This window comes from Mustela lutreola, chromosome 9, assembly GCF_030435805.1.
Source record: "Mustela lutreola isolate mMusLut2 chromosome 9, mMusLut2.pri, whole genome shotgun sequence".
In the NCBI taxonomy this organism is placed as follows: domain Eukaryota; kingdom Metazoa; phylum Chordata; class Mammalia; order Carnivora; family Mustelidae; genus Mustela; species Mustela lutreola.
This window is the reverse complement of record NC_081298.1, coordinates 8702501-8730213: the sequence shown is the minus strand read 5'-3', so window position 1 is coordinate 8730213 and position 27713 is coordinate 8702501. Positions and strand designations below refer to the sequence as shown.

Below are 27713 nucleotides of genomic sequence, written 5' to 3'. Positions count from 1 at the left end.
TAGAAACAGGGAGAGGGTCAGGACATTCCCTTTCTCTATGGCTGCTGTGTCTCCAGAAAAAAGCACATAGTAGGTGCTCAATAAATGCTATTTAAACAGAGAGACTATGTGATTAAAGTATTCTGGAGGCAGATGAGAGATTTTTGTTTTTCTGACCGTCCACTGAATAGAAGGAAGGTGGGAGGGGCAGGAGCATGAAACTTGGGGTGGGGGTGGGGAGGACATCTTCCTGGTCAGATTAAGAGACCTGGAGGATGGAGGTCATTGCTGGATAAGGTGGCCTCCCCCTTCCCCCGCCCAAAGCGGACCTAAGTTCTCACCTTCCTCATAAGTATTGTTAATGGCCCTGCCGGTGGGCTCACCTGCCCGCCCCCCAGGCTTCCTTTCCAGCCACGGAGTTTGGCCATCGCCCTGCCCCCCCCCCCTTTCCTCCCGCATCCCTGCGCGTCTCGCCCCCTTCCCCCCTCCCCGAGGGGTGTCCCCGCGCCGGTGGGCACGTCCTCGCTCAGGCAGAGGAGCCGCGGGCGCGCCGGGTCCCCGCCCCCAGCCCCTCTCCCCGGCGGGACACTGTCCCTTTAATAGACTCCCTCTGCCTGGCGCTCTGCGGCTGGGGAGTAAATTTCTCCCTGTCATCAGGTCGCGGGGAGAGGAGGAGGAGGAGGAGTTTGTTAATGTTCAGTTTGTTCAGCGGGATCGATGTTTGCTGGCATCGCCTCGCCCTGTCTTGTGTGTGTGAGTGTGTGAGTGCGTGCGTGTGTGTGTGTGTGTGTGTGTGCGTGCGCGCCTATGTGGGGGGTGTGAGTGTGTGTGAGAGGAAGCGCGAGTGCGTGCGTGTGTGAGTGTGTGTGTCTGTGTGTGTCTGTGTGTGTGTGAGTGTGTGTGTGAGTGAGTGAATTCCAGATTTTCTGTCTTTCCCAAACCCGCTCCTGTCCTCTCGCATATCACTCACAGACGGGGATCTGACAGCAGCCGCAAACCTACAGTGAGTGATCTCTCTCCCCCAGCGCGGGTCCGCCATAGAGACCGGCGAGGAGGAGCAGGAGGAGGAGGAGGAAGAGGAGCAGGAGGAGGTGGAGGAGCAGGAGGAGGAGGAGGTGGAGGAGGAGGAGGAGGGAAAGAGGAGAAGGAAGAAGAAGAAAAAGAAGAAGAAACCACTACCTTCCCAGGATTGCCTTTTTTTTTTCCTTATCTTTACGCGCGCGTGTGCGTGTGGCGCGTGTGCGCCCCTCGTCCCTTCCATCCGAACGCGGTCTTGGATGTTTAATAAAGAAATCAAGTGTCTCAACAGTCACAAAAAAAAAAAAAAAAAAAAAAAAAAAAAAAAAAAAAAAAAAAGCCAAAAAAACCAAAAATTTCCAAAAAGCAAAAACAAAAAGAAAGAGAGAGGAAAAAAAATCCAAAACAAACAAACAAACAAACAAGGCAGAACCAACCTCTACTTCAATCCAGCCGGCACAAGCCACCCGTGTCTGCCACCCGGAGAGGGGGGTCTCTGGCCCGTGGTGGAGGAGTTGCAGGGGGGATCGCCAGGGGGACAGAGGCCGAGTGACGCCCTAGAAGCCACCGGGCAGGAGGCGGAGGAGACCCAGAGAGGCGAGAGAGCAGCGGGCCCCCGCGCGCGGCTCGGGGCTGGGGCGCCAGAAGTGGGACTGGAGCGAAGTAGAGCGATGCCAAGGAGGAAACAGCAGGCACCCAAGCGGGCGGCAGGTAAGAGAACCGGCTCCGCTTCGGGGCTGCCCGGCGCGCCGAGCTCCTCGCCCGCCCTCCTAGCCCCCGGGTGCCCCAGGACGCCACCCCCTGAGCTGTGGGGGGAGCTCGCTCGGGGCGCCCCTCTCTGCCCCGCGAATAACCCCATCCTCTCTCTCTCTCTCTCTCTCTCTCTCTCTCTCTCTCTCTCTCTCTCGCCTTCTTCCGTCTCCCAAATCCTCCCCTGTGCAGGCTCGGGTTGGGTGGGGGGGAAAGCTATCCCACCAAGCCTTCCCTCCTTAAACTTTTTTTCCCTCCACCCTCTACCCCACCCCTAACTTTCTCCCCGTGTGTTTCTTGCCTCTCGGGCCAGAGTTGGGTTGAGGATTTGGGGTGCGGGGGTAGGGAGACGGTCCTGACACCCCCCGCATCCCTCCGCGTGGTCAGTGCCAGTGGCTTCTGGCCTCGAGGGACAGCGTCTCCTCTCGCTGGGGTTTGGGGCGCTGAAGTGTGAGGCTTGCCCAAGCCCTGGGCTGCAGGCTGGTTTGGGGCAAGCAGTGAGAGTTTAACTTTGATCACCAAGGTGGAAAAAAACCACCCCAGGAAAGAAATGAACCTTTGAATATGCTTTCTAAATATGCTTGGGAATCTCATCAACACTCTTTCTCTTTAAAAAGGGGGAAAAAAGAACATTGAAACAGCTCTGGATTTTCTTTGCCCAGAAAGAGTTGCAAACTTTGTAAATTGATTTGTATGGTACCCCATCTGAATCCTTCCTTACCAGCCCCGCTCCCTTCCCCCCAAATAGAGAGGAACAGGTTAATGGATCGGTACAATAGACCTTCTAAAGGATTTTTTTTTTTTCCTTTTGGGTTGCTTAATTGCTTTTTTAATAGTATGCTGGGGTTTTGTTTCTCGGAAGTGTAATATGAAAGTTCATTTTTCTCCTGCCAGACCCACCCACTGAAAAATCAGCTTTCCACTTGATTGCTAGTTTTGATTTGACATTTGATTGATCACCTGTCATCTCGCTGCCTTTGATCTATTCATTCTTGATATATATCAATAAATCACTCACCATGGTAACTCAGAGTGCCAGTGACGCAAGCCTTGCCCTCTAGATTCAGAGCCAGACATGCACAATTATTATCTTGTTTGGCTTTTAATGTGGGCGTTTTTATTTCTTTGTGTCCTTTAGTTGAATCAGGGCTTTAGCGAAAAGCTGAAGTTTTTTCCCTCCCAGTCTCTGTCTTTACCCTAGTGCTTTAGGCGGCATTCGTTAGGGCTGGTGTTCTGCAGACCCAACAAGACATTTCCTTCTGTTGTAACACGAGCGAAACGTTAGGGAGAAGTTCGGTGGAACACTTCTGTAAACTTTGTAAAGCCACCCTTAGAACAAACCCAAAGTTAGTTACAAACCTGGGCAAAGTGGGTGTTTGTGTCTGAACATGCTGGACCACCAGCATCACCTTCCATCATGGCCTGATTCCAGCCTGATTGGCAGTCCATGTGCTTTGAAATATCCACAATTATTTTCCCTTCAGAGCGCAGAATTTCTTCCGTAACCATGTGTAGATTGGTTCAAATTGCATGCGGAAATATCATTTATAAAGCTTTGATTCATGTATTTTCCAACTGTTTCCCTAAGAGCAAAATAATTAAAATATTTTTGGGGCTCTGTATATTTACAACTTGCCTTTCCAACTCTGGCTGCCTCTTTTGAAAACAGTTTCTCCCTTCTGCCCCTGCCTCTATCCCTGTCTACATTTAACTCACTTACTTAAAAATAAAAAACAAACAAACAAAAAACTTAGATTATTTTGCCATCTGGCAGCTTTGGGGTGTGCATTGGGCTTCTAGACCCAGGAAAAGTAAGCGTGCGCCTTCTAGTTCGGGCAACCCAAGTTTTCGTGTAGCTAGATTATTAGAGATAATGTCCTTATTGTCCCAAAAGAGAAACCTGGGCAACCGTCCAGCAAGAAGTGATATTGCCCTGAAAATTACTCTTTTTTTTTTCCCCCCTTGTTGTTCCGGTAAAGGCCATCAACAACTAGGCAGTAATTTAAATTACCAGAATGACTGGTAATGTCTCCTTTGGTAAGCTCATTATAAAAAGTGCATTGCTCAGAATTGTACTACTTTGATTATAATTATCCTCTGATCAATGAGGATCCAGGTGTATGTAACATAATGCTGTATCACGTTATTTAAATTAGATCCTTTTCATTAAGCCCATATCTATTGGACCTGGCTTGTCTCTTTACTGTAGTTTGTGTGTGTGTGTGTTAGAAACTTGTGACTGCGGTTTCAGATTTCTGGCCTGTTGTATGCCTACTGTCTTTATATGTTTGTTTTCATGGCTTTATTCTTTTCACTGAAAAAAACAGAAAGCCTGGTGTAGCCCGAAGGGAATGATGCATATTGTATACAGTGAGGCCCCGCTTAAGTATGTATTTGCACACATATTAATAAAACGGGTATTTTTTCATGCAAGGTCTCTTTCCTCCAAAGTCATCGATGCTGTCCTCTGTTTTAGCTGAGGTGAGGACTCGTGAGGAATGTTAGCCCCTTTGGGATTCTTGAGCCCATTGACATACAGGGAAGAGACCAACGTGGGTTCTAGGATTGTGTCTGTACTAACTTTTATCACCGCCTGAAATTAAAAACAATGCACAACTGTAAGTAATTACTCCCATAGACTGATGTTGAAAGCTTGATTTCTAGCTTGATTAATGAATAATGTAAGATAGAAGAAGTCTGATTCTGAGTGAATCAGAGCTGAGACTCTTTCCCAAGAACCGTTCGAGGCAATTTGATTCTTTTGCGTTATTAGTTTGAAGCTCCATGTTTCAAGGAATCAGTTACAGAACTTTCTAATAAAGCAGGTATGCAGCTGGAATGAACAAGATGATCCTGTAAGTGATGGGAAATTTCAGTCTTTATGTGTTATGTTCTGCCCCCCCCCCCCCGGCCCCCTTTAAGGGAAGGGATGTGAGGTAGGCAGTTCTCTTTAAGGAAACAGCTAAGTCAGAACATTTCCCTCTGAAATGTCATTCTTCCTGGCTTTCTACAGCTACGCTATTCCACCATACTATTACTTCGGGCAAGAAAAAAAGTTCAGAAAACAGCCTATAGTACCCCAGGGGTCTGTGTATGTGTGAGTGTGTGTGCTCCCGCTTCCTTGGGCGTCAGTTTCACTCGCTGCTAAGATGTATCCATTTTCACCTGAGAATATTGCAGAATTTTCTATCAGCATCTTTTCCCCCTATTTTAGGGCAGATAGAGAAGATGGCAGAAAGGTAAAATAAACCAGAGCAGTGTTTTGATTTGTTTGTATTTTGCAGGATGCCGAGTAGTTAAAAATTTAAAATTGCAGACTTCCGCTGCAAACCCTTTTATTTTCTACAATCTGTCACAGCCTCTGTACACAGACATGTGTAATACATATATTTTATTTTACCACCCTGAACTATTGTTTTTATATCATGCCAGCCAAGTGTAATAGATTGCAAAATCTTTGGGGCTTGTGAATATCGAATGTATACGGAAGTTGCAGGGATCTGCTTCTGCCAGCCCAAAGAGATTAAATGTTTCCTTCTTGTTGACTCTCATCAACTATCTGATAATCCAGATCTGAGGAAAGTCTCGCAGGGAAGAACAGCTCCCTCAATTTATTTTGTTTATTTAATATGGAGATGAATAATGCAGATTTTGTTTTCACGAATGTCCTTGTGTGGCAGTAAACATTAGACTATTAGCAATCATTACTTAAAAGTTGCAATTTGCACCTTAATGGCATAGTTTATTTACATGGGAAGCATATTCAGCAGGGACAGTTCCGAATCCTGCAATGGAGCAGAGTTGACCCCAGCGATCTCCTTTCCAGCCTCATAAGAGCGGTGCCTGGGTGAACCCCGGAGGTCTCAGCAATCTCCACCAGCGGGGTGGGGAGAGGGGGCAGGCAGCTCAGGGGGAAATTTACCTTTAATTTACTGGCAAGTGGGATTGCATTCGAGAGGGAAGAGGAATCGGGGTGGAGCCTGGACCCTGGCACTCTCACTTTGTTGACACATACTTCAGAAAGACAAGTTCACATTTTGAAGATTTAAATACTGCACGCTCTAGACCCCATCCTCTTACCCAAACGGTATGGTTTTAACAGATGAATGGAAAAAATAAACACACATACCTCAGAGGGGGCTGAGCAGCATGAACTGTTCTTGTTATTTAAGGCAGATCCCTGAAAAAGGAAGGACAGGTCCCCCGAAATCGCATCCTGCACACAGCGTTTTGGATGGAAATTGATTACTTAAGTGGTCCCTTCCCTACTCCCCTCCTGATTCCCTTCTCCCACCTCTCACCTCACCCTTAAAGACCCAGATTGAATGGGACATCTCAAAAGCCCATTTGTTTTCGGCATTTATTGATTTCATTTTTAATCTGCCATATCAGGACACAATACATTAGCCCTAATCAGCAGATTGCAAGTGACAGGGAGTTCTAGTGGAAAGTAGGTGAGGGAGAGGGGGCTCTGAGAAACTTCTGTGCCACGAATATCTTCTCGAGCCTTGGGGGTTAGAGATTGGAGGCTACTTTTGAGGAGGTCATAGAAACCGTCCTCAGAACTACTGTGCATTTATTTTTCTACCACCTTACATTGATTTGTCTCCCACTCACCTTGATTCTACCGTTTGGGAAACCTTCACACCCAACAAATACCTCCTAGGCATCTTTAGCAGATCTGTCCCTGGAAGCATCTTGCCTTTTGTCACATTCTCCAACAGAGGCTTCTGTTTTCATTTTATCCCAGGTGACTTCGCCGCATTTGACGGAATTTCTCCAACTGGATAATACCTGGGTTGATCTATTTATTTTCCCAGTGGCTTGGGGATTGTCCTCTCAATTGAGTAGGTTTTAAAGGGGCACTGAGCCTGGCATTATTCAAGGCCGTGTAAAAAACGATACACTTCTGCTCATCCCTGCAAGTCAGCTTCGGAAAATCAGGCAGGAAGGAAACCTGTTCATGTTTGTGTTAGGTCTGAAATTAGCTGACATGTGTTAAATGACCAGAGTAGATACCTTCCATCACTGCATGCGTACCATCCATTTTATTTAGGTATGCCATGGTCTGGGAAGACTCAGCCACTATTTCAAAGGTGTGCCTGCGTCCACCCAAGTTCCCTTTAAAAAGCACAGAATTGCCTAACAAATTCTCTGTTAAAACCTGGCATACACAGAGTATCATTTTCGTTTGATGCAAAGTCAGTTGGAAATACATTAACAGAGAGTGTCTTGCATCGCTTCCCTGAAGCAGTGCTTTTTCATTACATATTTAATTACAATCAAATTGAGCGACTTTTATAAAAAAATTACAGTGGTATTAAAAGAAGCTTGGCACACAAATAATTTTATTGCTTTGCAAGTTGAGAATGCTGTTATATTTTTATTTACTTGGGAGAAATTTATTTTCATTTTCTAATGTGACAAATACAGAATATATTTTCCTGTCGTCGGATCAGGGAGATCTCAGCCTCCTGCCTCTTTAGATCCTGTTCATCCTGGAAGAGGTTTTCATATTCCTTTTTCAGTAATTTGTAACAATTTATATCTATTTTTTTAATCATTTTAAGTTCTATAAATTTCATTTAAAGTTAGAAATTCTCCTTTTCCTTAGGGTGACCTTTGGTGAGCAGCTCTTTGATTATAAATGAGCTTAGTCATTCAAACCACATAAGAAACAAACTCATTGAGAGAGTTTGCTTGATTGCCTGCATATTGCAATGAGAAACACACACACACACACACTTAGCATATATTTACCGGCCTCTATCACATAACCTGATTTTCACTGGATTTACCATCTCTTTCATTTTTTTCTGTACTACCCTGACCTTTTAGTCGCTTCTTTTAGGAACTTGTTTTAGGGGAAGGGCTGGGATAGCTTTGAAAGGGAGTGTCATGCGACGCTTGTCTTCCAGAAATAATAATGAAAATTAGATACTTTAGAGCTCAGATATTCACTTTGGGACTCTGTCTGCAGACTCACAGGGAAGAGTCTCTGTAAACACATGGTGTGGTATCGAACTTGGACACTGGCCTGAAGGGTCTACCGCAGTGTGGCTGTATTTTTGCAGAGAAAGGTGTAGGACTTAGGTCCCGTCTGAGGACACCGTCTGCATGCACAGACACACAGATGAGGCCTCTGAGATGCAAGTGGGAATTGCTGATATATTTGTTTCCAAAGCAAACTCCATGGGTGAAGTGATAAAATAATTGGGAGAGATTTGAGTGTCATTAAAATAGTTACGTAGAATTTTCGGCTATTGCCGCTCTGAATCTTTTGCATTTCCTCTGCAGAAAAAAAGATGTCCTCTGGGCATCCTCCAGTACTTTGTGATGCTAAAGCAATGCCTCAAATTGTTGAAAATTTTAGAAATTAAAATGCAGGAGGCACAGCGAGATAATCCTGTTATTAATATATCAGCATTATTTTGCTTAACAACAGGGAAATAAATGCACAATGCAAAAGTTTTAGAGATAATGAATTTAGAGAAATCACACAGAAAAAAAAAAAACCTAGATCATATTTGAAAGCTTTTGTCTTGAATTTTTTTCTTGAAGTAAGAGTGCTCTTTCCCTCTGTGTCATTTAAAACAAAAACAAAAACACAACAGTTTCAGTATCACCATACCTAGAACCCAACCTCAAACAGGGTCTAATAAAATTCTCTCTGGATGTACAATGATATAGGACATTATATTACAGGTCCCTTTAAAAAAAAAAATCGCTTTAGAAAACCAAAAGAGGGTATGCAAAATAAAAGTAGAGTCTCAACAGGCTCTCTATTATAGCTCACTCAGGGTTCAAGATCCAAACTTTGTTCGGCAGAGTAAGAAGAAGATAGCACTGCATTTTAACTACACATCTCCCCTTGGCACATGAGAGGCAACAGAGCAGGGAAGATTTTTAAGGAGCTGTTTAGCTCTTTTTGCATCTGTCTCCAAAGACTAATTTAATTGAGAAGCTGTAGTGTCCATTTATGCTAAAGGAAAAACCTCGTGTTTCCATAAAGCTGCTAGACACTAAGGTGGGTTTAAAAAAAAAAAAAAGCGATGTTCTACAGTTTCTGTTAGTACAAAAATTAAGATCACTGGTCTTAATTAGTTGAGTGCTTTCAGAACTTAATGAATACTCTGGAATCACCCCTGAGCTTTCTTCTTAAAGCTACATCTAAGTAATTTCTATGGAAATTACACAGCTTAGATACTAAGGTGGGCAGAATATAGTTATTGTTTTTAATGAAAATAGTTACAAAGGGCACAAAGAGATAAAAACAGTTTTTGGCTGCCATTCTGTTTGTAACGAATTTGGAAGAAACTTCCCTAATGTTTTTCTGCAGCAGGAAAAACCCGTGAAATCCGGTGACGTGGACGGTAGAAAAAGGAAGCAGAAGGTCAAGGTGTTCTATAGGGGAGAAGGGACTTGTATAAGCCAGAGCAATGGCATATAAATATTTCTATCTAAACTGCAAGGGGCTTACTTTAAATCACTTGAATTTATCAGATTCTTGAAATTTTCCAATAATTTAGAAACCTCTCTCTCATACCCCAAGGGAGATATGAATAGCTTCTGGGCCAAGATGATGCTGTAGAGAAGAGGTAAATCTACTCTAGGCGTTCAGTACCATTTGGTACAAAAGAAATGCCAAAATGAAAAGCTATAAGCATGTTTTATATCAGAGTTGCCTTCGGCTAGTTTCCTTTATTAGAAAGTTGAGTACATGGCTTTGTGCTTCTTTTTGTTTTCCGTGCAGAGATTAGGCTTGAGATTGTGAATGGAGCCCTAGAACAGGAAGAAGTGACTTGGGTTCTGCTTACAGCTTTGCCCACACTCGTTGTATGGCCCTGGACAAGCTCTTACTTCAGGAATAGGAATATGAGCTCAGGAGTCAGAATGACCCAAGTTCAAGTTCCTAGGTCTGCTTCTATTCTTTGCCTGGAAGACTTGGGCAAGCCACTCACATCTCTGCCTCCCACCCCTACTTTCCAACCTTTACGATGGGGATAGTCATCGTTCTTCTTAAGGCCCAGGTTTTTGAAAGGATTACATGAGCCTGGGGCTGAGAAATTGCAGGGAAACTCTTAGGGGTCAAAGCTGACAGTGGTAGTGTGTCTTTACCTTGAATGGCCAGACCATGAGAAATTTATACCGGAAGGAAGATGAGCAACCTGTATCGCGATCACCATGAGATTAGGGGATCGGGGCTTGAAAGAAATCAGACATGGGTGCATTTTGGTTTTTAAAACTGGAAATAGAGTCACTGAAGAGTGTCTTAACCTCTTCTGAGGCTGACACATGCCTGGGTGGTTGGAGACCTGCGCCAGTTCAAAAAAAAGTTTCTATCCCCAAAGATAGTAATTATAATGCTAGCAGCAACAATTGCAACAACAGTAATAACCATATCTGCCAGGATGTAAGTGTTTATTATATACCAGGCACTTTTCCAAGTGTTTCATATATTCCCATTGTTTAAACAGCAATTATTTCTTGAGTTCCTACTATGCGCCAGGGTCTGTTCTGGCCACCTGCATCCTGGCAGGGGTTGGGTGGGCTGGATTAATAGGAAGAATATGATCCCTGGGGATCTTACCCTCCAGGAAGGGGAAGCTAGAGAATATACAAGAAAATTAACAAAGAAAAAAAAAAAGATAATTTTCATAGAGAAGAAAGCTCCATGATGACAGATTTATAAGAGTAAAAGTTGGGGAGTGGGAGTTTGGCAAAGCAAGTGTGGAAGGTTGGGGAATACTTGTCCTAGAGAGGACATCTGAGCCAAGTTTTATCTTTATAACATTCTTATGTGTTAGATGCTGGTGTAATCCCTACTTTACTGATGGGGATCTAAGAAACCTGGAGAGCAACTCGTTCAAGGTCATGCAGTGGCCACGCTGGGTTTTAAACTTTCTGCTTCCAAAGCCCATACCCTTAATCTATTGTGATAGTTTATCTAGGATAACTATAGTGATTTGCCAAGGAAGGACCCGCTCCTATTATTCTTTCCCTGCATCTTTTGTGATGTCTAAGCCTGTGGGGAGGGTATTAAAAACACCGAAAGAAGATGCTGCCCGTAGTGGCATCGCCAAATAGAATCTCGGGTCCTCTCTCATATATGAAGTTGGTGTTTTCTCGAATATTCCTTCTTGTGTGTGTATGTGCGTTTGTGCATTCATTCATTCATTCAACAGATGTTCATTGTGCACCTGTTGCCTGCCAGGCATTGAGCTAGGTGCTGGGGTATCACAGTAAGAAAAGACCCTGCCCTCAAACAGCTAATATTCTTGTGAGGAAGACCAGAAAGCTAATCAACAAATAAATATACTAAATAGTTCTAACTGCATTTCATAAAAATAAATCAGGGTTGATGGAATGAAGAGGGATAAGAGGGTTGCCTTTTTATATAGAGTGGTCAGGACTGGTATTCTTGAGGTGCTAACCCTTGACCAGACCTGAACCAAAAGTGAGGAACTAACCAAGCACAGATCTGGGAGGAACATTCCAAGCAGTTAGCACGTAAGGCCAGAGCTGACCTGTATGTTAGAGGAACATGTGGGAGCCCGCTGTGGCCAGAGCAGGTAAGATGGTGAGAGAGGCTGATTAGAAATGAGGCAGGGGAAGAAGACAGGGGCAGATCTTGTGTAATTTTCTCAATATGGGTCTCATCATGACGGGATGGAGAGTTTCCGGAAGGGAAGTGATGGGATCTGTTTGGGTTATCAAGAGAACATTTCACAGTCAGTATTTCAAAGGTGGTAGTGGATTTGGGTCTCCTTCCCCCCCCACCCCGACCCCTCAGGGATGGTAAGTAGGATGCTCAAAACGAAGGGGGTGGCAGACAGCGCGTGGAGATTGAAAACCCCAGCCCAGCCGTTATGGAGGGATGGCCTGGTGCTGGGGGAGCCACATCGGTGAGGCTACAAAAAAAAGCAAATGTTCAGAGCCAGCCAAATCTGGGATCCAGTTGCAATTCCCTACTTCACTGGCCAGCGGGGTTTTCAGGGAAGTTCCTTCAACTCCCCGCACCTCCGTGTCCTCATCTGTCACGTGGGCACGCAATATGGCGCACCTCCCATGGCGGTGGGGACCCGTAGCTGATGGGACGTAGAGAAAACCCTCGGCACAGCCCCCGGCATGCATGGAGGGCTGTTTGGTTTCGTTTGTTTGTTAACAAATGAATGTTTTTATTCTCCTTCCTGTTGTCATTTTTACTTTTTTCTATAGGGATTCCAGGAAAAATCTAGGCACTTGAATTAGTCCTTGGTACCTATTAGGCACTAAATAAATATTTCCTGATGAGTGAATAAACGAGGCTGTAAATAAATGAATAAATACTTACATGAGCATATTACTTTGTATACTAATTAATTACTTTTGAGTAGAAGGATCTCTTTTATGCATCTAAAATTTTTTGGCAGACCTCCGCACCGATCACGATCCTAACTGCGCCTTGAGTACTTATCAGTTTAAAAAATATTAATGACGAAAAGACAGCGATTTCAGTGATACACTTGCAATATGTTTATCATGACATCATCTGCCTTCATGGAAAGAGCAGTGATTTCACCTCTTTTGACGTATTATTTAACATCTTATAGACCGTGCTTACTGATAACGTGAGTTAGTAGATTATCTCATGAAGCCAAGACCCCCCAGAAGGAGCGTCCCTGATGCTGGTGAAGGAGCTGGGGATCCTCGTTTCTGACCCCTGAGCTTGACCTCTCCCACCGCTGTCCAGGTGCCCGCTCAGGGGTGCCTGAAACCTCCAGATGCTCCCAGCCTCCCAGGGTTTGGCACCCCCTCCCCCACCACAGACCTGTGCTCAGCCCCTCAGGCCCAAGGTGGCAGAGCTTAGGGGTTGTTAAGCTAATAGGAGAAGGCTACAGGCTGTTTCCTGGTAACCCAGTCTCTACTTTTTAACTGTCACCTTCAGGTAAGTGTCTGGGAGACGCGTGAGGGGAGGCTGGCTGGTGCCTGCTAAGTTCTATCTCAGGACAAAGTGATTTGGGATCACGGCAAGCCTTTGGGAATTTTTGCTGCCTGCCTTGGGCTCTTTATTTAACCAACATTACTGAAGGTCTGCTGTGCACCAGGGACCGTGGAAGGTGCCGGGACTGGAGCTTAGGATCAAGGGGACCAAAGGCCTGCCTTCTGGAAGCTTCCATTTTGTCTAGCAGACAGGTCACAGACAAGCGAGCAGGTGCCTATGCCAGCGTGTTCTATGTGCCAGGGAGAGACCGAAGAGGAAAGCAGGGGGTAGGGCAAGAGGGAGAGTGCGCCAGCTTGGATGAGACGGCCAGGAAAGGCCTCTCTGGAAGTGACATCGCAACTGGGTTCTGAGTGAAGCGGCAGGGAGAGAAGTGTGCCCGAGCTCATGCGGGGGCGGGGGGTGGGGAGGGGCGGGTGGGGGGCGGAGGGGGAGGCACCTGCAGGCGTGGCTGACGGTGCTGGCCTGGCGCAAGCAGGGGCTGGTGGGCAGCGAGGATGCCAGGGTGGTGGAACCCGGTGGCGACTGGGGTGGGGGACAGGAGGACAGGCAGCCGCCAAGCCTCCAGGACCGAGGAAGTAGTAAGGAACAGTGTGCTGACTTGAGGCCTTGGAAGGCAAGGGAGCAGGGTGGACAGGACCTGACTTGGGTTTTTACTGCACACTTCTGGCTGTCATGTGATACACCAGGACCAGGGCTGCATGCCGCTGACCCTGTAGGAGGCTCCTGCACCAGTCTGGCCCAAAGCTGGTGACAACTTGAACCAGAATGACAGTGGGGGAGGTGGGAGACACAGTCCGAAGTCGGACGACAGGATGTGCTGAGAATGGCAGCTGGCTGTGGCGTAGACCGAGAGGCGTCTCTGAAACGTGGGCCTGAGTTTATCTTCTGAATTCTAATTCTCTCATTCGTGCTTGTATTTCTGTCCTCTAGTTATTACACCCCGGGCTCTTACTGAAAGTCATCAGTGTTTATTCTCTAAGCCAGAGGGAAAACAAGGGAAGTATTTGAAGGTGCATTTACTCTAGAATTGACTATAGAGAGGAAGAGGCCACCCTTCAAAGCACATTTCATGAAGTCCTGGAATCCACACACCCACCAGTGGACACAGGGTCAAGGCAAGGCAGTGACCCTGGAGCAGACCAGGGGTCGATTTCTTTCCAGTGGGTCACTTCCTCACTGTATAACCTTGGGCACTTTGACCTCTCAGACTTCCAATTTCCTCATTAGTGAAATAGATCTAATAGAAGGACTCATCTCATTGGGTTTTTAGTAGGATTCATTGGGATAAATCAGACAATGTGCTTAGGACAATGCCTGGTACAATGTAAGTGGTCAATGCATTGCAGTCATCACAGGAACAAGTTAATAAACCTCTCCATGCCTTGGATTTTTGGTTGGGAGGAGCCAGGTATGAACACGACCAAACACCAAGCACAGTGCTTCATACACAGCGCTCCACACATGTTCAGTTTTAAAATTAGGACCATGACTCTGAGCTCATGAAGGGATCTTATTATGTCTTGTTTGCTTTCTGTCTACAAAGCCTGGCACATAGTTGATGCTCAATAAATGTGATTTGATAGAATGAATGATGGTTATTAAGAGTCAGAGTAAGGAAACCTAAGACAAAGGTGCATCTCTGTGAGGAGGGGCCGAGACCACCGACTCATACCGTCATCTCCTCTAGTCAACACTCCTGATGGCCATCTCCTCTGCCTGTGGGAGCTTTACGGGGTGTTTTAATGAGGAAATCAAGCCCATCTCTGCATGTTTTTTGAGCCAAAGTTGCCCAATTATGGACTGCCATACCCCTGGTGGAGAGTTTTAAGTAGCTCCGAGTCATGCACAAAGTATGAACAATGTCCCTTTTCCAACACTGTTTCCACCCTTCTGATTTAATCAGGAGCAAAGTCTGATTTGGTGTTAGCCTTCCTTAAACACCTGTCTCATGCTTATGTCTCAGAAAGAGCAGGCTTCAAATTCAGAGACTTTTTCAAGTAACAGTAGCCAGTGAAAGAAAAAAATAAACCCTTAGATTTTCATTTTCTGATCATTTGAGGCCAATGATGCTGGTTTTTCACTGTCAGGGGTGACGTAAGTTTCATTTTAAAAGACAATCATGCAGGTAAATAGAAAAGGGAATCATTGTAAGGGAATATATTAAAAAAGGAATAGTTGGGGGAGGCTATTGCACAAGCCTGGGGTTGGGGCCAAATGACTGACGGGGAGGACCCGTGGGCGTCCAGGACCTGGGCGGGGCCAAGGATTCGTGGAGCAGCTGTGAGCAAGGGCTGCTAAGTCACACTTGGGTCAGACAAACACCCAGAAAATGGAGGCTTTCATGAAAACTTCAAAAAAGTTTGAAAACCCGGAGGAACTTCCCTTCCCAGGATTATCAGAGAGAAACTCTGGAGAGTCTTTACTGGCCGAGGAAATTTTGCAGACGTGGAGGGATTGGGAATAATGCTCTGGTTTGGCATCTGGGGTAGAGCAGTGGTTCTCAACCTTCCGTTGGTGCCCTCGACACCAGATGAAAATGCGGCCTTGCCAGATGCCCAGGCCAGGGCCTAGCAGATCTGCTTCCCTAGGATAGGGTCGGGGCCTGTGAATCTGCATGTGAAACTCCTACCACGGCTTTGAATTACAGGTTACAGGGGGAAAAGCTCAGTTTTCTCCTTCTGTCTTCATCTTCTCCCCCGCCCCCTACCTGTCTTTCTCCTCCTCCTCCTCCTCGTCTTTCTCTGTCTCTCGATTCTCAATGCCAAAACATTTAAGCATTTAAAAAATCATTTGAGGGGATCCATATCCACTTTGGGCTTTTAGTCAACAGAAAAAATAGAAGGACTCTCTTCTTTCCCTCTCCCTCTCTCCTGCAATTGCCTGTTTTTAGCAATGGTGGGGACCATTTTCCCTAATGCATTTCAACAAGGAAATGCATCCATTTACGCTTTTGTCTACCTCGTCATGGCACCAAACATCAGAGCCCAGAGCATCCCTCAGTTAAGGAGAAAGACAAGCAACCTGGCAAACATCTCACCGGGGCTCCATTTGCTTGGGAGTTGGCCGGCACCCTGGAGGCTGGAGTCAAGAGACAAGAAAGAAAACAAAAGGAATGTCCCGGAACTTTATTTTTTTATTTCTTACGCTTCTCCTCAGTTCTGGGAACGCTACGAGTTGGGAGGGCGGAAAACCCGGCTTCATTCTTCGGCACCCCCTCTGCCTTCTTTCTCTCCGTTTCATGGGTTCTCCTGCTTTCTTCGGTGGCTCGGTTTCCTCTGGTCCCTCTTTTTCTTTTTTTCCTTCCTGATTCCTCCCAGGAATGAGACTTCCAAGGCCTTTCTGTCTAGCAGCTGTGCATCTATGGGTGAAGGGAATCAAAATGCTGACGGTGACGATCAGGAAGAGGACACTAGTCATAATGGTCACTTGTCATAATGGCTACCGCTTGCTGACTGGAATGACCCTAAATCCAGAGTCAACCCTTACTAGTTAATGTTCACAGGGCACTTGACTTCATACGGGTGTCTCCCCACAACACCCTGAAAGCCAGATGTGATTATCAATGGCCCACTGAAGAGCTAAGGGAATTAAGTTTGGGGAAACGTCAAATAGCTTGAAGATCACCCAGGCTTTCAAATAAGACACTGAAACCTGGCTCTGCCTGCCAGAGGGATAGTACTCAGACACTGTGTTTTGTTGTTTCTCCCAGTATTTAAGGCTTAATGGCAGAGAGTCACATAAACAAACGTCCATACTCTAGTGCAGATACATTCGGACAAAGGGCACGGACTGAAATGTAGTGTTTCCTCCAGGTTGAAGTCAGTCCGTTGTGGCAAGGAAAAAAAGAGTTACCATCCTGCTTATCAGAATCCGAAGCACCATCTTTAAAAATGGAACCTATGAAGATTAAAAGGAATGGATAGGATTTTTGAAACCTCTTGAGCTTTCCACAATAGCATTATCTTAAGTCCATTCCTGTTTCATTGAACTGATATGGGGGAGAAAACCCACAAAAACCAGGAACACAGTCCATCTGGGGTGTCTCAAGAAGTAATTGTGCTCACCCACTTCCTACACTGTCTTTGCAGATGTGTCCCAAAGTCAGACACTGCTCATCTGTTCCCTATAAATCTCTTGTAGGCTCCATGACTCTTCCTGGCCGTCAAAATATAGAACACATGCAGTGACGCTGCCCTCTTATTTATTTTAGCAAATGAAAGCTACCCTCACAGATTTCCCTTTTATGCTCCTCACGATATTTATGGTCAAGGTTCCTGAAGGTGCTTCTTACTTGTAACTATTTAATTATAGGTAACATTTAAATGATTACTCTGAATAATATGAAAAAAAAGATGGTCGTGAAATTCAAGAAGTTGTATCTCAGAGGGAAAATGTTGCTTACAACAGAGATCATGATAGGATCTCTCTTTGGAGAAAATTTTTAAAAACCCTAACAGTTGTTTCTAGTTGTTGTTGGTTAAAAGTTTTGTTTTGTTTTGTTTTGTTTTAATATTTAAATGTGGGTAGCATTTTGAAACAAACCTTTGTAATGATACAGTTTGGCAAACTGCCTAGCTATCTGATTTGAGGTTATTCTATTGAGTAATGGACTGAAATTATCATCTTATTTTATTGTCTTTAACATAAATATTTTCTTTATTAATATTGGGTGGGGATAGGCAATCCTATGGAATGGAAGAAAGAGCTGTCCACAATAAGAGGAACTTATTTCACTTGATCAGGGAATTTCAGAGATAAAGGAATTAAACGGTATGGATAAAGCTACATCATCTCTGAATGCCAATCTTAAAATCTCTGTGCCTCAGTACTGTAAATAGGAATGAATGAGAACAATTACTTCCAAGCACCACTTTGAGGATTTAAAAAGTAGATACTTATTAGTACTTGAAAGAGAGCCCTATGCATAATAAGTGTTCAGCAAATATTATTATTTCCCCCCCTAACTCTCTCCCCAGAGATAGGCATAATTCAGACTTTGGTAGGTGTATCCTTCATTATTTGTCATTTTACCTGCATATACATGTAGCTGGGGGCATTATTATCTTTCTGTATATATTTAATATTTTATGTAAATATTTTTACATGGTTTTACACATTGATTTTTTAAACTCTGTGCGTAGGTTCTATCCAAGTAGGTAAGTAAGCAGGTGGAGAAAAAAAAAAAAAAAAAAGGAGGGGGAGGGAGAGGGTAGATCAAAAAAGTATAGTGAATTCCTTTTCATATGTTTTATAATATTCCGCCATAAGAATGATGATTTTTTTACTCATTTATCGACTCTCCTCTGTTCAGAGACACTTAGTATATTTTAAAGTTTTTATTACTACATACAATCCTGTACTGAATGTTCTTGGGAATTTTTACAATTGTCCCATAAACAATTTACATCGAGAAAAGTAGTTGTGAGAATTCGACTCTGCACCTAGCAAGAAAATCAGTTGAGAAAAGTAAACATTAGAGGAACAGTGAATACGTCTTACTTTGGAATATCCTTGGTGGCTTTACTGAAATATATACTTCTCTTACCAAAAAAATGTAACTGGTTCATTTGCACCTAATTGGCATTTGTGAAAATGTCTGCTTAAAGTAAGTAAACTGAGTAACTAAAATATGTCCATAATCCCAGTAATGGCTGAGACTCAGCCATCTACATGGTTTCAATCCCAAATCTGTCAAGAAAATGGTCATGAGCCGCCTTCGGGTGGAGTGGGGAACAGAGAGAAGCAAAAAGGAGCACGTGACTCACGTCCCAGAGCCTGCATCTGTCCTCAGAGTCTGTGCTGGACGGAGCTTCAGAGTCGGACAGCCATTCCCATCCAGATCCTGGAGCCCTGGGGGGTGGCCAGCACGAGGGGGTTGTGGGAGGAAAGAAGGGGCCCTTGGATTTTGTGCAGCAGTGTCACAGGTGGAACCCTAACAACAGACTTTGTGCAGTTTGGCGTGTTAGGCAGCGAAACTGACCTTTAAGGCACTTTAGCAAACACGTATCAAGGCCCGCCACTCAGTCCCGGGAGGTAGAAATATTAATAAGACAGGACCTCGGGATGCAGAGGGTCTGTGTAGTACCAGACGCTTTTCACAACCGAGATCAGCAGCATCCTTAGATGCTATGTGTATAGCATGTGTATGCTATGGTTCTGTTTTACTGTGGGGACACTTGTGATTGTGTATCTTTTGTGTGCCTTGGCTGGATTACGTATGCTGTGAGCCTTCGTATGTGTCTGGGGGTGAGGGGCGAGGGTGGAAAGCCCTCACTGTGCATGAGTTTTGTGTTAGGGGTGCACATGGCCAGTGCACGCGCTCCCACCATGGCTCAGCTATGAACAGAATCACCTGCCAGCCCGGCAGGATTTTCCCCGGGAACACGAAGCCAGCATCACGGTGTATCTCCCCGGAGGGGTAGGTCTGTGGCCCTGCCCTGGGGGAGAAGGAAAGCGAACCATAGTTACGCCCATGTTCCCTGCCTGGCAAAATTAGCACTAGATGGAAGGTGTCCATAACAGATGCCGCGGGAAGGCAGGCAGGCTCCAGAAACTCGGTGGCTGTTTCCTGGTCTGTATTTTATCACGTCGGGGGTTGAGCCTTCAGATCGTGGGGACCACTTCATGTTCAGTACCTGGAACACAGTAGGTGTTCCTGTTGGATACACGAATGAATGAATCAATGACTGAATAAAGGGTTAGCCAAGGTTCCTGGAGCCTTTGCCGTGCTTAGATACCTGGATGATGGATGCCCACGGGGCTGAAGCTAGTAGGTTCTTAGTAAATGTTGAATGGAGAAATGAACGCACACACGTTGCGCATGTGAACGTTTGCTTATCTCTGAAGCAGGCTCTAAATCATAAGAAAACAGTTCCCTGGCGGGGTTTTTATTCTTCCTCTGGCGGTCCCACGGGAGCACCTTGTCTGCTGTCCCTTTGGTTTAATTATTGTTCTTTGAGATCAGCACGACAGTCCTTCTGTTTATTGTCAAACTGCAGCCACAAATGGAGAAATAAAGAACAAGGCTCGGGTTGGGCGGGGGAGGGAGGGGTGCGTGGAATCTCTCTAGTTCAGGGACAGGAACCTCCCCGAAGATACTGTTCTTTTAGGGAGGCAAGAAGAAGGTGGCAAAGTTGCGGGTAGGAGTTTTGAAACTTGCCAAACCCATAAACCAACAACACTGCGTGGCTGCTTCCATAAATGTTTAATACGTTTTATCATCTTGTGACGAAGGTTAAACAAATGTGAGTCCTTTGAGGCATTATTTACTGGAAGCAAAGTTATGGCATCAACATCTGTGTTTCCAATCACTTAGACGAGGAACAGATCAAATAAATCAGGAGAAATTCCACAGCGTAACTTCTGTGTTATTATCTCTGGAGCAGAAGAATGTAAGTAACTCTTTTAGGTACCCTCTGTTTTCGACTTCGGACGTTTCTTTACTTGTGAGACTTTTTTTTTATTCATTTTGTGACCTTCAAAGACTATGCCTTCACTCTCTTTTGTAGAAAGTTGCCATAAAAACATCCACAATAGAAGTACTTAAAAATTTCTCTCAGGGAATCTGGCTATTTCAGCCAACATTCTCATTTGGGAATGGGCTCACAGTTCCAATATATAACATCCATATAATTTAACCTCATAAATTTCTTTTTTTCACGGTGATGTAATGGGGGGACTGACCTAGAGTTTGTAAATGTTCCCTGCTCACTGCATTCCCGCGGGCAACATAACATTCTAGACAGTGTTTTATGTGCCCTGATTAAAATATAACGTATTCTTGCATTTCCTGTGGACTGACCTGTTAGTGCTCCAAGCAGAATATTTAAGCAACACCGAGATGTTTTCAACTGTGTAACAATGCACAGTGTGAGGTGTTTTTTGTTTTCTGTTTTTAAGAAAAAAAAAAAAAAAAGATCTGATTTTCATTTGAGACCACAGTCCCCTGGGCACCGACTCCACAAGAAAAGTTTTGTGCTCTGGCTTAACTTTTGAGTCTGCCACTGCCCTCCGATAAATAAACAGGAATACTTGTTTGTAACTCCAGCTTGAATTCTGGAGCATGTACTTTGAACTGCTCTCCTGCAAGGGAAGGACTTGGACAAGTTAGTGGCGAGTCCTCCAAGATAAAACGGTAGCAGTGGAAACTTACAGCATTTTTTATGAGAAGAAAAAAATGTTTCATTGAAATAAGAGGAAGGTTTTCCTATAGTCCTTGCATCATGAAAACAGCTGCAGCAAATAAACCACTCAGAAAAAACCATTTGTAGATTGACATGTTTTAATCTTCTGTGGGAGGAACACGGAGTAAAAGTGAAGAGTAGTTCTTGTCCTTTACTAGTAAAAGTAGAGAGGAGCTCCATAGGAGCAAAGGAGAATTTGTTGGGGGGGGGGCGGGGCTTGAGCATGAAACTGCTGGGCAGACATGGATGCAGCCTGGAGATCTTCTAGCGCATGAACCTCATTCTGGGAATAACATGAAAGAGACATGGAAGCGACATGAGGGAAGGAGGGCTGGTGGGATCACGTGGGTTCCTGGAAGATAAGTTCGTGAAAGGAGTGTTTGTATTTGAGAGTCATTCTTTAATTTTTAAAAGATTTTTATTATTTATTTGAAAGAGAGAGAGAGAGAGCACATGAGCAAGGGGAAGTGGCAGAGAGGGAGAAGCAGACTCCCTGCTGAGCAGGGAGCCCAATGTGGGTTTGATCCCAGGATCCCGAGATCATAACCAAAGCTGAAGCCCGAGGCTTAAAGGACGGAGCCACCCAGGTGCCCAGAGAGTCATTCTTTTATTAATTTAGCAGATACTTATTAATGTCTATTGTTTTCAAGACCCTGTGCTGTGTGCCAGGGCTATAAACCTAAATAAGGCACAGACTCTGTCTTCACAGGTTAGTGATAGAGCACCCAGAGCAAAGCCAGGGAGTGATGGCCAGTGTGATAGCTGGATGGATGGATGGATGCATGGATGGATGGATGGATGGATGGATGGTTGGTTGGTTGGATGAAGACGTCTGTGATTTACTGGAAACTCAAGTTCCTTTCTGTTTGTATGTTTGCTTGTTTCTGGGTCTAATTGTTGATCTGGCAAGATGTTATCCCGGACAGTCCCTGACCCTTCCTTCAGCGATAGTTCCCTGATCTCTTCCTTGAACCATTTCTGAACCCAGGTCCCTTCTTGCCTGTATACCCTCGCCCCTGCTCAGCTCTTAGGGCAATAATTTGCTGTAAATGTTCTTGGCTTTGTCCGTGGTTGGCAATGCTGGGTCTTTTTCACTGCTCACCATAATCTTTCCTCTGTTTTGTTCCCTGAAAAATAATAATCAAATGTGTTGACATTTGCTGAGAGTCTACTCCGTGCCAGGCACTGCCCCAAATGCTTTACATGAACCTGACATCAGTTAGCTGTACTCTCCACTGCCAAGGCGACACATCGCTCCTATTCCCATTTTCCAGGTATGAAAACTGAGGCACAGAGTGGTTACGTAATATCCTCACATAGCAAGTATATATAGCACAACCAGAATTTCATCGCAGGTGTGTTGGACTCCAGTGGCACACCTGGCGTGTAACCTGGGCACCTTTAGATGCTGAAATTTTGATGAATCATGGCGCCTGCCGTAAATTATACCTCATCTTTGTGATTCAGCTGAGCCTCAGCCTTGGCACCTATGGGTACAGAGACCCAAGTGTTGGGAGTGGAACAGGTCTGTCTCTGAAACTCTTCTTTCGTCTCTCACATGGTGGTCACAGTGGTCACCTGGCAGTGTCTAACTTAGCATTTCTGGCAGAAGAAAGCACTCCTTTGAGGGATGCCCAGAAAATGTCCTGGGGTTTACATTGGCCCACATGGGTCTGGGTGACCAGCTTCGAAGCAATCACAGGCCTCTGATTGGCCTCCCTTCCCCATGTGTCCAACCAGAGTTGCAAGAGCCAGGAGCAGCGAGTAGCCATTTGCCAAAGCAAAATCAAGGTGATACTACCAAAATCAGGGAGAATGCCTACCAGGCCAACAGAGTCAGTAGCGTTATACTGTATCCTCTGAAGGGTCCCAACCAATGGCCTTGAACTCAGATTCAAATGGAGGCTGTTACTTTCTGTCCAACTTTAGGTAAGTTGTTTAGCTTCTAAGCACTAGGTTGTCAGTTTTGAAAATAATTATCCTCATACCACTTTGGGTTACCAAGTGGATTATATAGGCTGTGCATGTAGTGTGCTTAGTGCAAACCCAGCACATAGTATGTGTTCAATAAATGTTAGTTAATGGGATGGCTATGGAGGTGATCGCCGACAACCGTCTGGGGACTATCAGGATGATGTCTTTGGAGACGTTCATGCTTCCGGGCATGCCATGAAACAAACAGGCCTACAAAAAATGGAAGTGGAGGTAAAAAAATAACTCTCAGAATAGTCAGCAGGATTGCAAGGACCACACTGGACGTCTTGCTCACCACAGCTTCTTTTTGGTTAAGGCCAAAAGTTCTGGGAAGCTTTCCTTTCATTTCCTTTCAAGTTTTGATTTATTTATTAATTAGGCAACATGGGAACTGACGAGCCTGAAATGATAAAGATGCTCACGATTTTAAAAAAAAAAAAATGTTTTTGTATGTCAGCAGTGAAGGATGTGGGGAGGTTGAACGGGAGAAAATCGACTGTGTCGGCATCACCCAGAGTGGTGTCACTTGCCTGCTTTCCTGGGGTAAGAATGGTGGTAAAAATACGGGCACTCCGGGGCTGAGTAAGTGAGAGATTGTCTGCTTTTTTTGACTGTCTCTGGACTTGTTCAGAGACTCGCTGGTTGGATGGCAACTTGCTTTCTTGCGGAAAAATTGACATAGCAACACATATTGTGCATTCAAGGTCTAGAGAAGCCTTTTCTCCTGTAGTTGATTCTCCTGCACTGTGGTGTTTCTAGGCTACTGACATATGGGAAGGAGTCACTGTGTTTACGTGTGTGCACGACGCTCTCCCAGCAGCGTACAGTTGCTTGGGGCTGAATTATATGTGGAACCGAAGCCCTGGGTCCCCGGCTGCTGTTGATTTAGTCCGAGGCATATATAATGTCCTGGAAAAACCATTCCTGCTTCGTATCCCCTCACTTACTGTGTTATACAAGCTGCTGGCAAAGGTAATTATGCTTAATAGGGGCCACCTTTGATTTAAAGCTGCAGAGGTGAGTAATTAAATTGAGCAGCAAGCATGGGGGGTGGCGTGCAACCTTTGTTTGGGGACATTCGTTCGGAGCAGCTGGGATTGCTTACAAGGGCGGTGATTCTCCGGCTGTATCTGTCACCCAGATTGTCTTACAATCAGCCGACCTGGGAGAGAGCCCCGAAGCTGTTTTCCTCCCTCTATCCTCCGGAGGGCGCTCGCCTCCCCGGCTTCGGCCGCCCCCGCCCTGGCTCACAAGGCTCGCCTCCCCGTGGGGGTTCAGCATGGGCGTGTTCCCTGGCTCCTTACTGATCAACTCCACCGCCAGGATCAGTTCTATCCCCGGGACCAGCAGTCTTGAGATATCTAATCCTGGGGCCCCTGGAGGCAGAAGTCTAGGTCTGCCCGGACACCAACGAATGCATCCCTCGAATGACTAAATGTCAAAGGTTGAGTGTCTGCAAGATTTCATTTCAGTCCTATGTGTGCCTATTATTGCATTTCAAAGATTATCTGTGGATGTGTCTATACAGATATATACATATACATTTATTTTTTTATAGCAAGCCCATCTTGGTTAGAGAAAAATAAATCCATGTGGACTGTCATGCCCCAAAGTTTCTGAATTGTAGCACCCAAGCAAGGGGGTTTCTGTGGTGAGACCACCTAGGATCGGGACCCCCTTGCCACACAGGTGGCAGCAAAGTTGCAGGGAAGGAGCCCCCTTCCAGCCGAACCACAGAGGCTTCTGCAGGATTCGCAGGCTTGGTGACAGCGGCAGGACGGTTTCATACAGTCCAGAGGGACATTAGAAAAGTCCCCTTCTCTTACTCCACCCCTGCTCTTAGGACCGAGTCATGGCCTAGACCTTTCATACTCATGGTGTGGTCTGTGGCCTGGCTGCCTTGGCATCTCTTGGGAGCTTGCTGGAAATGTAAATTCTCGGGCCCTGCCCCAGCCCCAGCTGACTCAGAATTCGTGTTTTACAAAGATGCCCAGGGGACTCATGAGCACATAATGATTAAGCAGAATTCGCCTAGAGCCCCCTGCAGGGCTGGCTCCTGCCCGCCTTTGCGGCCTGATGTCCTTGTGGCCTCTTCTCCTGTGCTCTGGCTGCATCGTGCCCTCGCTCCCTCCTCTCAGGAACTAACACCTCACATGGTTTAGGTCTTGGCTGGAGTATCACTCCATCAGGGGACCTCTGACCCCCTTAGATCATATGGAGCCTAACCCCTCCATGTTGGCCTCCGAAGTACCAGGTATGTCTGCTCTCTTCTGTTCAGCATTGACAGTCTACAATTCTTGGTTTATTTGATTCTTCTCCATCTCCTCCATCTCTCTGTGCCCACCCCACCCCCTACCCTCTCCTGCCAGCCCCCAGACAGGAAGTTCCATGAACGCAGAGGCCTGATTCCATCATTCCCATGTCCTGAGGCTCCGGCACTGTATCCAGTACATGTTAGAAGCTCAAAAAGTATTTGTCCAATAAACAGATGCATGTTCTCAGGCTATAGAAAGAGGACTGTGAGAGGTACGTGACTTGCTCCTCGGTGTCTCTCTTTAGGAACTGTCAGAAAATTCTAGAACTGCCTTCTGTTGCCTCGATTCCAGGTCATGAAACAACAGAGCTGCTGTTTATTAAACATCAACCACATATTGAGCATTCGCCTACTTAATACGACATTTTACACATTTATGAGTGAACCAATGAATGTACTGTGGCTTAAAGCAGTGATTCAGATTAAACAACAAGGAGGTGGCAAGACAAGAAAACAGGTTCCGCCTATCACTCCAGCACCAAGGAGGCTGACAACATGCTCTCTGCCTTGGGTTGGCCATCAGCTGCGCTCACTAAGAGACGCAGAGTTCCCTCTGCTCCCTGTTAGAATAAGTCTTCATTGAACACACCCACTGTATGCTAAGTCTGTTCTAGACGAGGAACAACAGTAGATAAAATGTCTTGGGACCCAGCTCTATACGTTTAAGATGCACAGTGGTGGAAACGTCAAAGAAGAAAAACCAAGCATAGCCAAAGGGTAGAGATGAGGAAGAGGAACTCTCATGTTATAGCTCTTGGACTCCTTCCCTGCTGTATCCCCAGCAAGGAGCTCCTGGTCTGGCACATAATGGATGCTCAATTAACACCCATTGTCAATGGACTGACAGATGGGATTAGGAGTTTCAGAAGGGGTCTGACCATAAAAGGGCAGAGAAAAATGGGCCGATTTAAGAATTAGAATTTCTGACCCTGTTGTCTAGAAGCTAGGTGCTGTCTAAGCCCCAGGGTCGTGGTTAGAATCATGAGAATAACTCTAGAACTCTCAAACAACAGAAAACAAAACCCAACAACACAAGTGCTTAGCTTATTTCTTGGCTGAATTTTAGCATCACGATTTCCAGAAGCAGGACTCAGCATATGTTTTTAAAAATAACCTCACGGTTGAGTCTGATCTGCATAGAAGGTTGAGAAACAGTGCTCCCACCAGTTGGAATGATAACACCACCTGTCATTTGTTGAGTGCCTACTGTGTGCCCAGCAAGGTCCTCAGTGACGCACAACAACTTCCCTGAGACAGAAGACGATGGGGACAAGGACAAAAGCCTAGAGGATATTAATTGAATGACTGCCTTGGTCCAGGTGGTGTGCTAAGCCCTAAATGTGGCTCAACTATTTTTCATTTTCACGACCATCTTAGGAGATGGGTCCTTTATTGTCTTGCTTGCTGTCATGGGAATTTCGGAGAAGTTTCAAGTAAATATCAGATATGTGATTTCTGAGCAGGGTTGATAAATTATGACCCATGAGCCAAATTCAGCTCACCACCTGTGTTTGTAGTATTTATGAGCTAGCATAATTTTTATGTTTTTAAATGTTTGGTGGTGGGGAGGGGATGGAGAATTTTTTTTTTTTTTTCTCTCCTGTTACCTAAGCACCTTGCTTTTGTCTCTTAGCCTTCAAAACCTGAAATATATACTGTTTGGCTCTTTATAGGCAAAGTTTGCTGGGTCCTGTTCTAGAGATTTTTTTTTTCAACCTGTTATACACACATAGAACAGTTGTGTGCAAGATAATTTTCGGTGGTAGAATCATGCCTTTTTAAAAATAGTTATGGTTTTAATTTTCTGTATATTACCCAAGGAAAATAGAACTAGTCCATTAAAACTATGATTTCATGAGTATTATTGCTGAATCCAATGTAAAGAAAAAAAACAAATCCATTTAAAGTCAATTTTGGAAAAAAATTAAAAATATCACAGAGACTATGAGATAAAACAAAAATCAAGAAGATGATTTAAAAAAAGAAAGGGTTAACACTGGCTTCAGGGCCAGGAAGTGGGGTGAGTAGTGAAAGGGGAAATAATAGAAGTAATTGAACTTAGATAAGAAAAAAGTAGGAGGCCAGCCATGCCTATAGCTTTTTCCATTTTTAATAGTCTGTGCGTTTGGGTTTCTTAGAACCCTTGTTTTTCAGGACTTTTTGATCTCTCGAGGCCTCTTCCAGGCTCTGCTTCTATGACGTTTCCTCAGGAGATGCAGACACAAGCTGGGGGTTGTGCAGGTTTCTTTATAGCTCAAGGCACCGTCTTCCTGTGTTCCCCCTTCTGCTGACTTAGGAGGACAGATGTGCGAACCTCAGATGGGTTCAGAGGTCTGGGGAGGAACTCTCAGAGGCTCTTCAGTTCAGCCAGGAGTGGAAAAGGGGCGGGGGGAGCAATGTGGTAAGTAGGGTTGCTGTTTTGAGATACAGAGAGCAGAGATTGGGAAAAGCATGATGGTAAATCCTACTAAAACAACCAAGAAGGTAACAACAGGAAGTCCCTGAGCCCTGG

At 45.1% G+C, this 27713-nt stretch overlaps 1 protein-coding gene across 4 annotated transcripts in view; it reads left to right on the top strand.

Moving 5' to 3' along the window:
• Positions 1-655: 655 nt before the first annotated feature.
• Positions 656-27713, top strand: part of TSHZ2 (teashirt zinc finger homeobox 2) — a 432094-nt gene continuing 405036 nt past the window's right edge. For all 4 annotated transcript variants that reach the window (XM_059132586.1, XM_059132583.1, XM_059132584.1 and 1 more), the window contains exon 1: positions 656-1707. In XM_059132586.1, coding sequence (XP_058988569.1) covers positions 1257-1707 — 451 coding nt within the window. In that variant the 5' untranslated portion in view covers positions 656-1256. The remainder of the gene's footprint in view (positions 1708-27713) is intronic.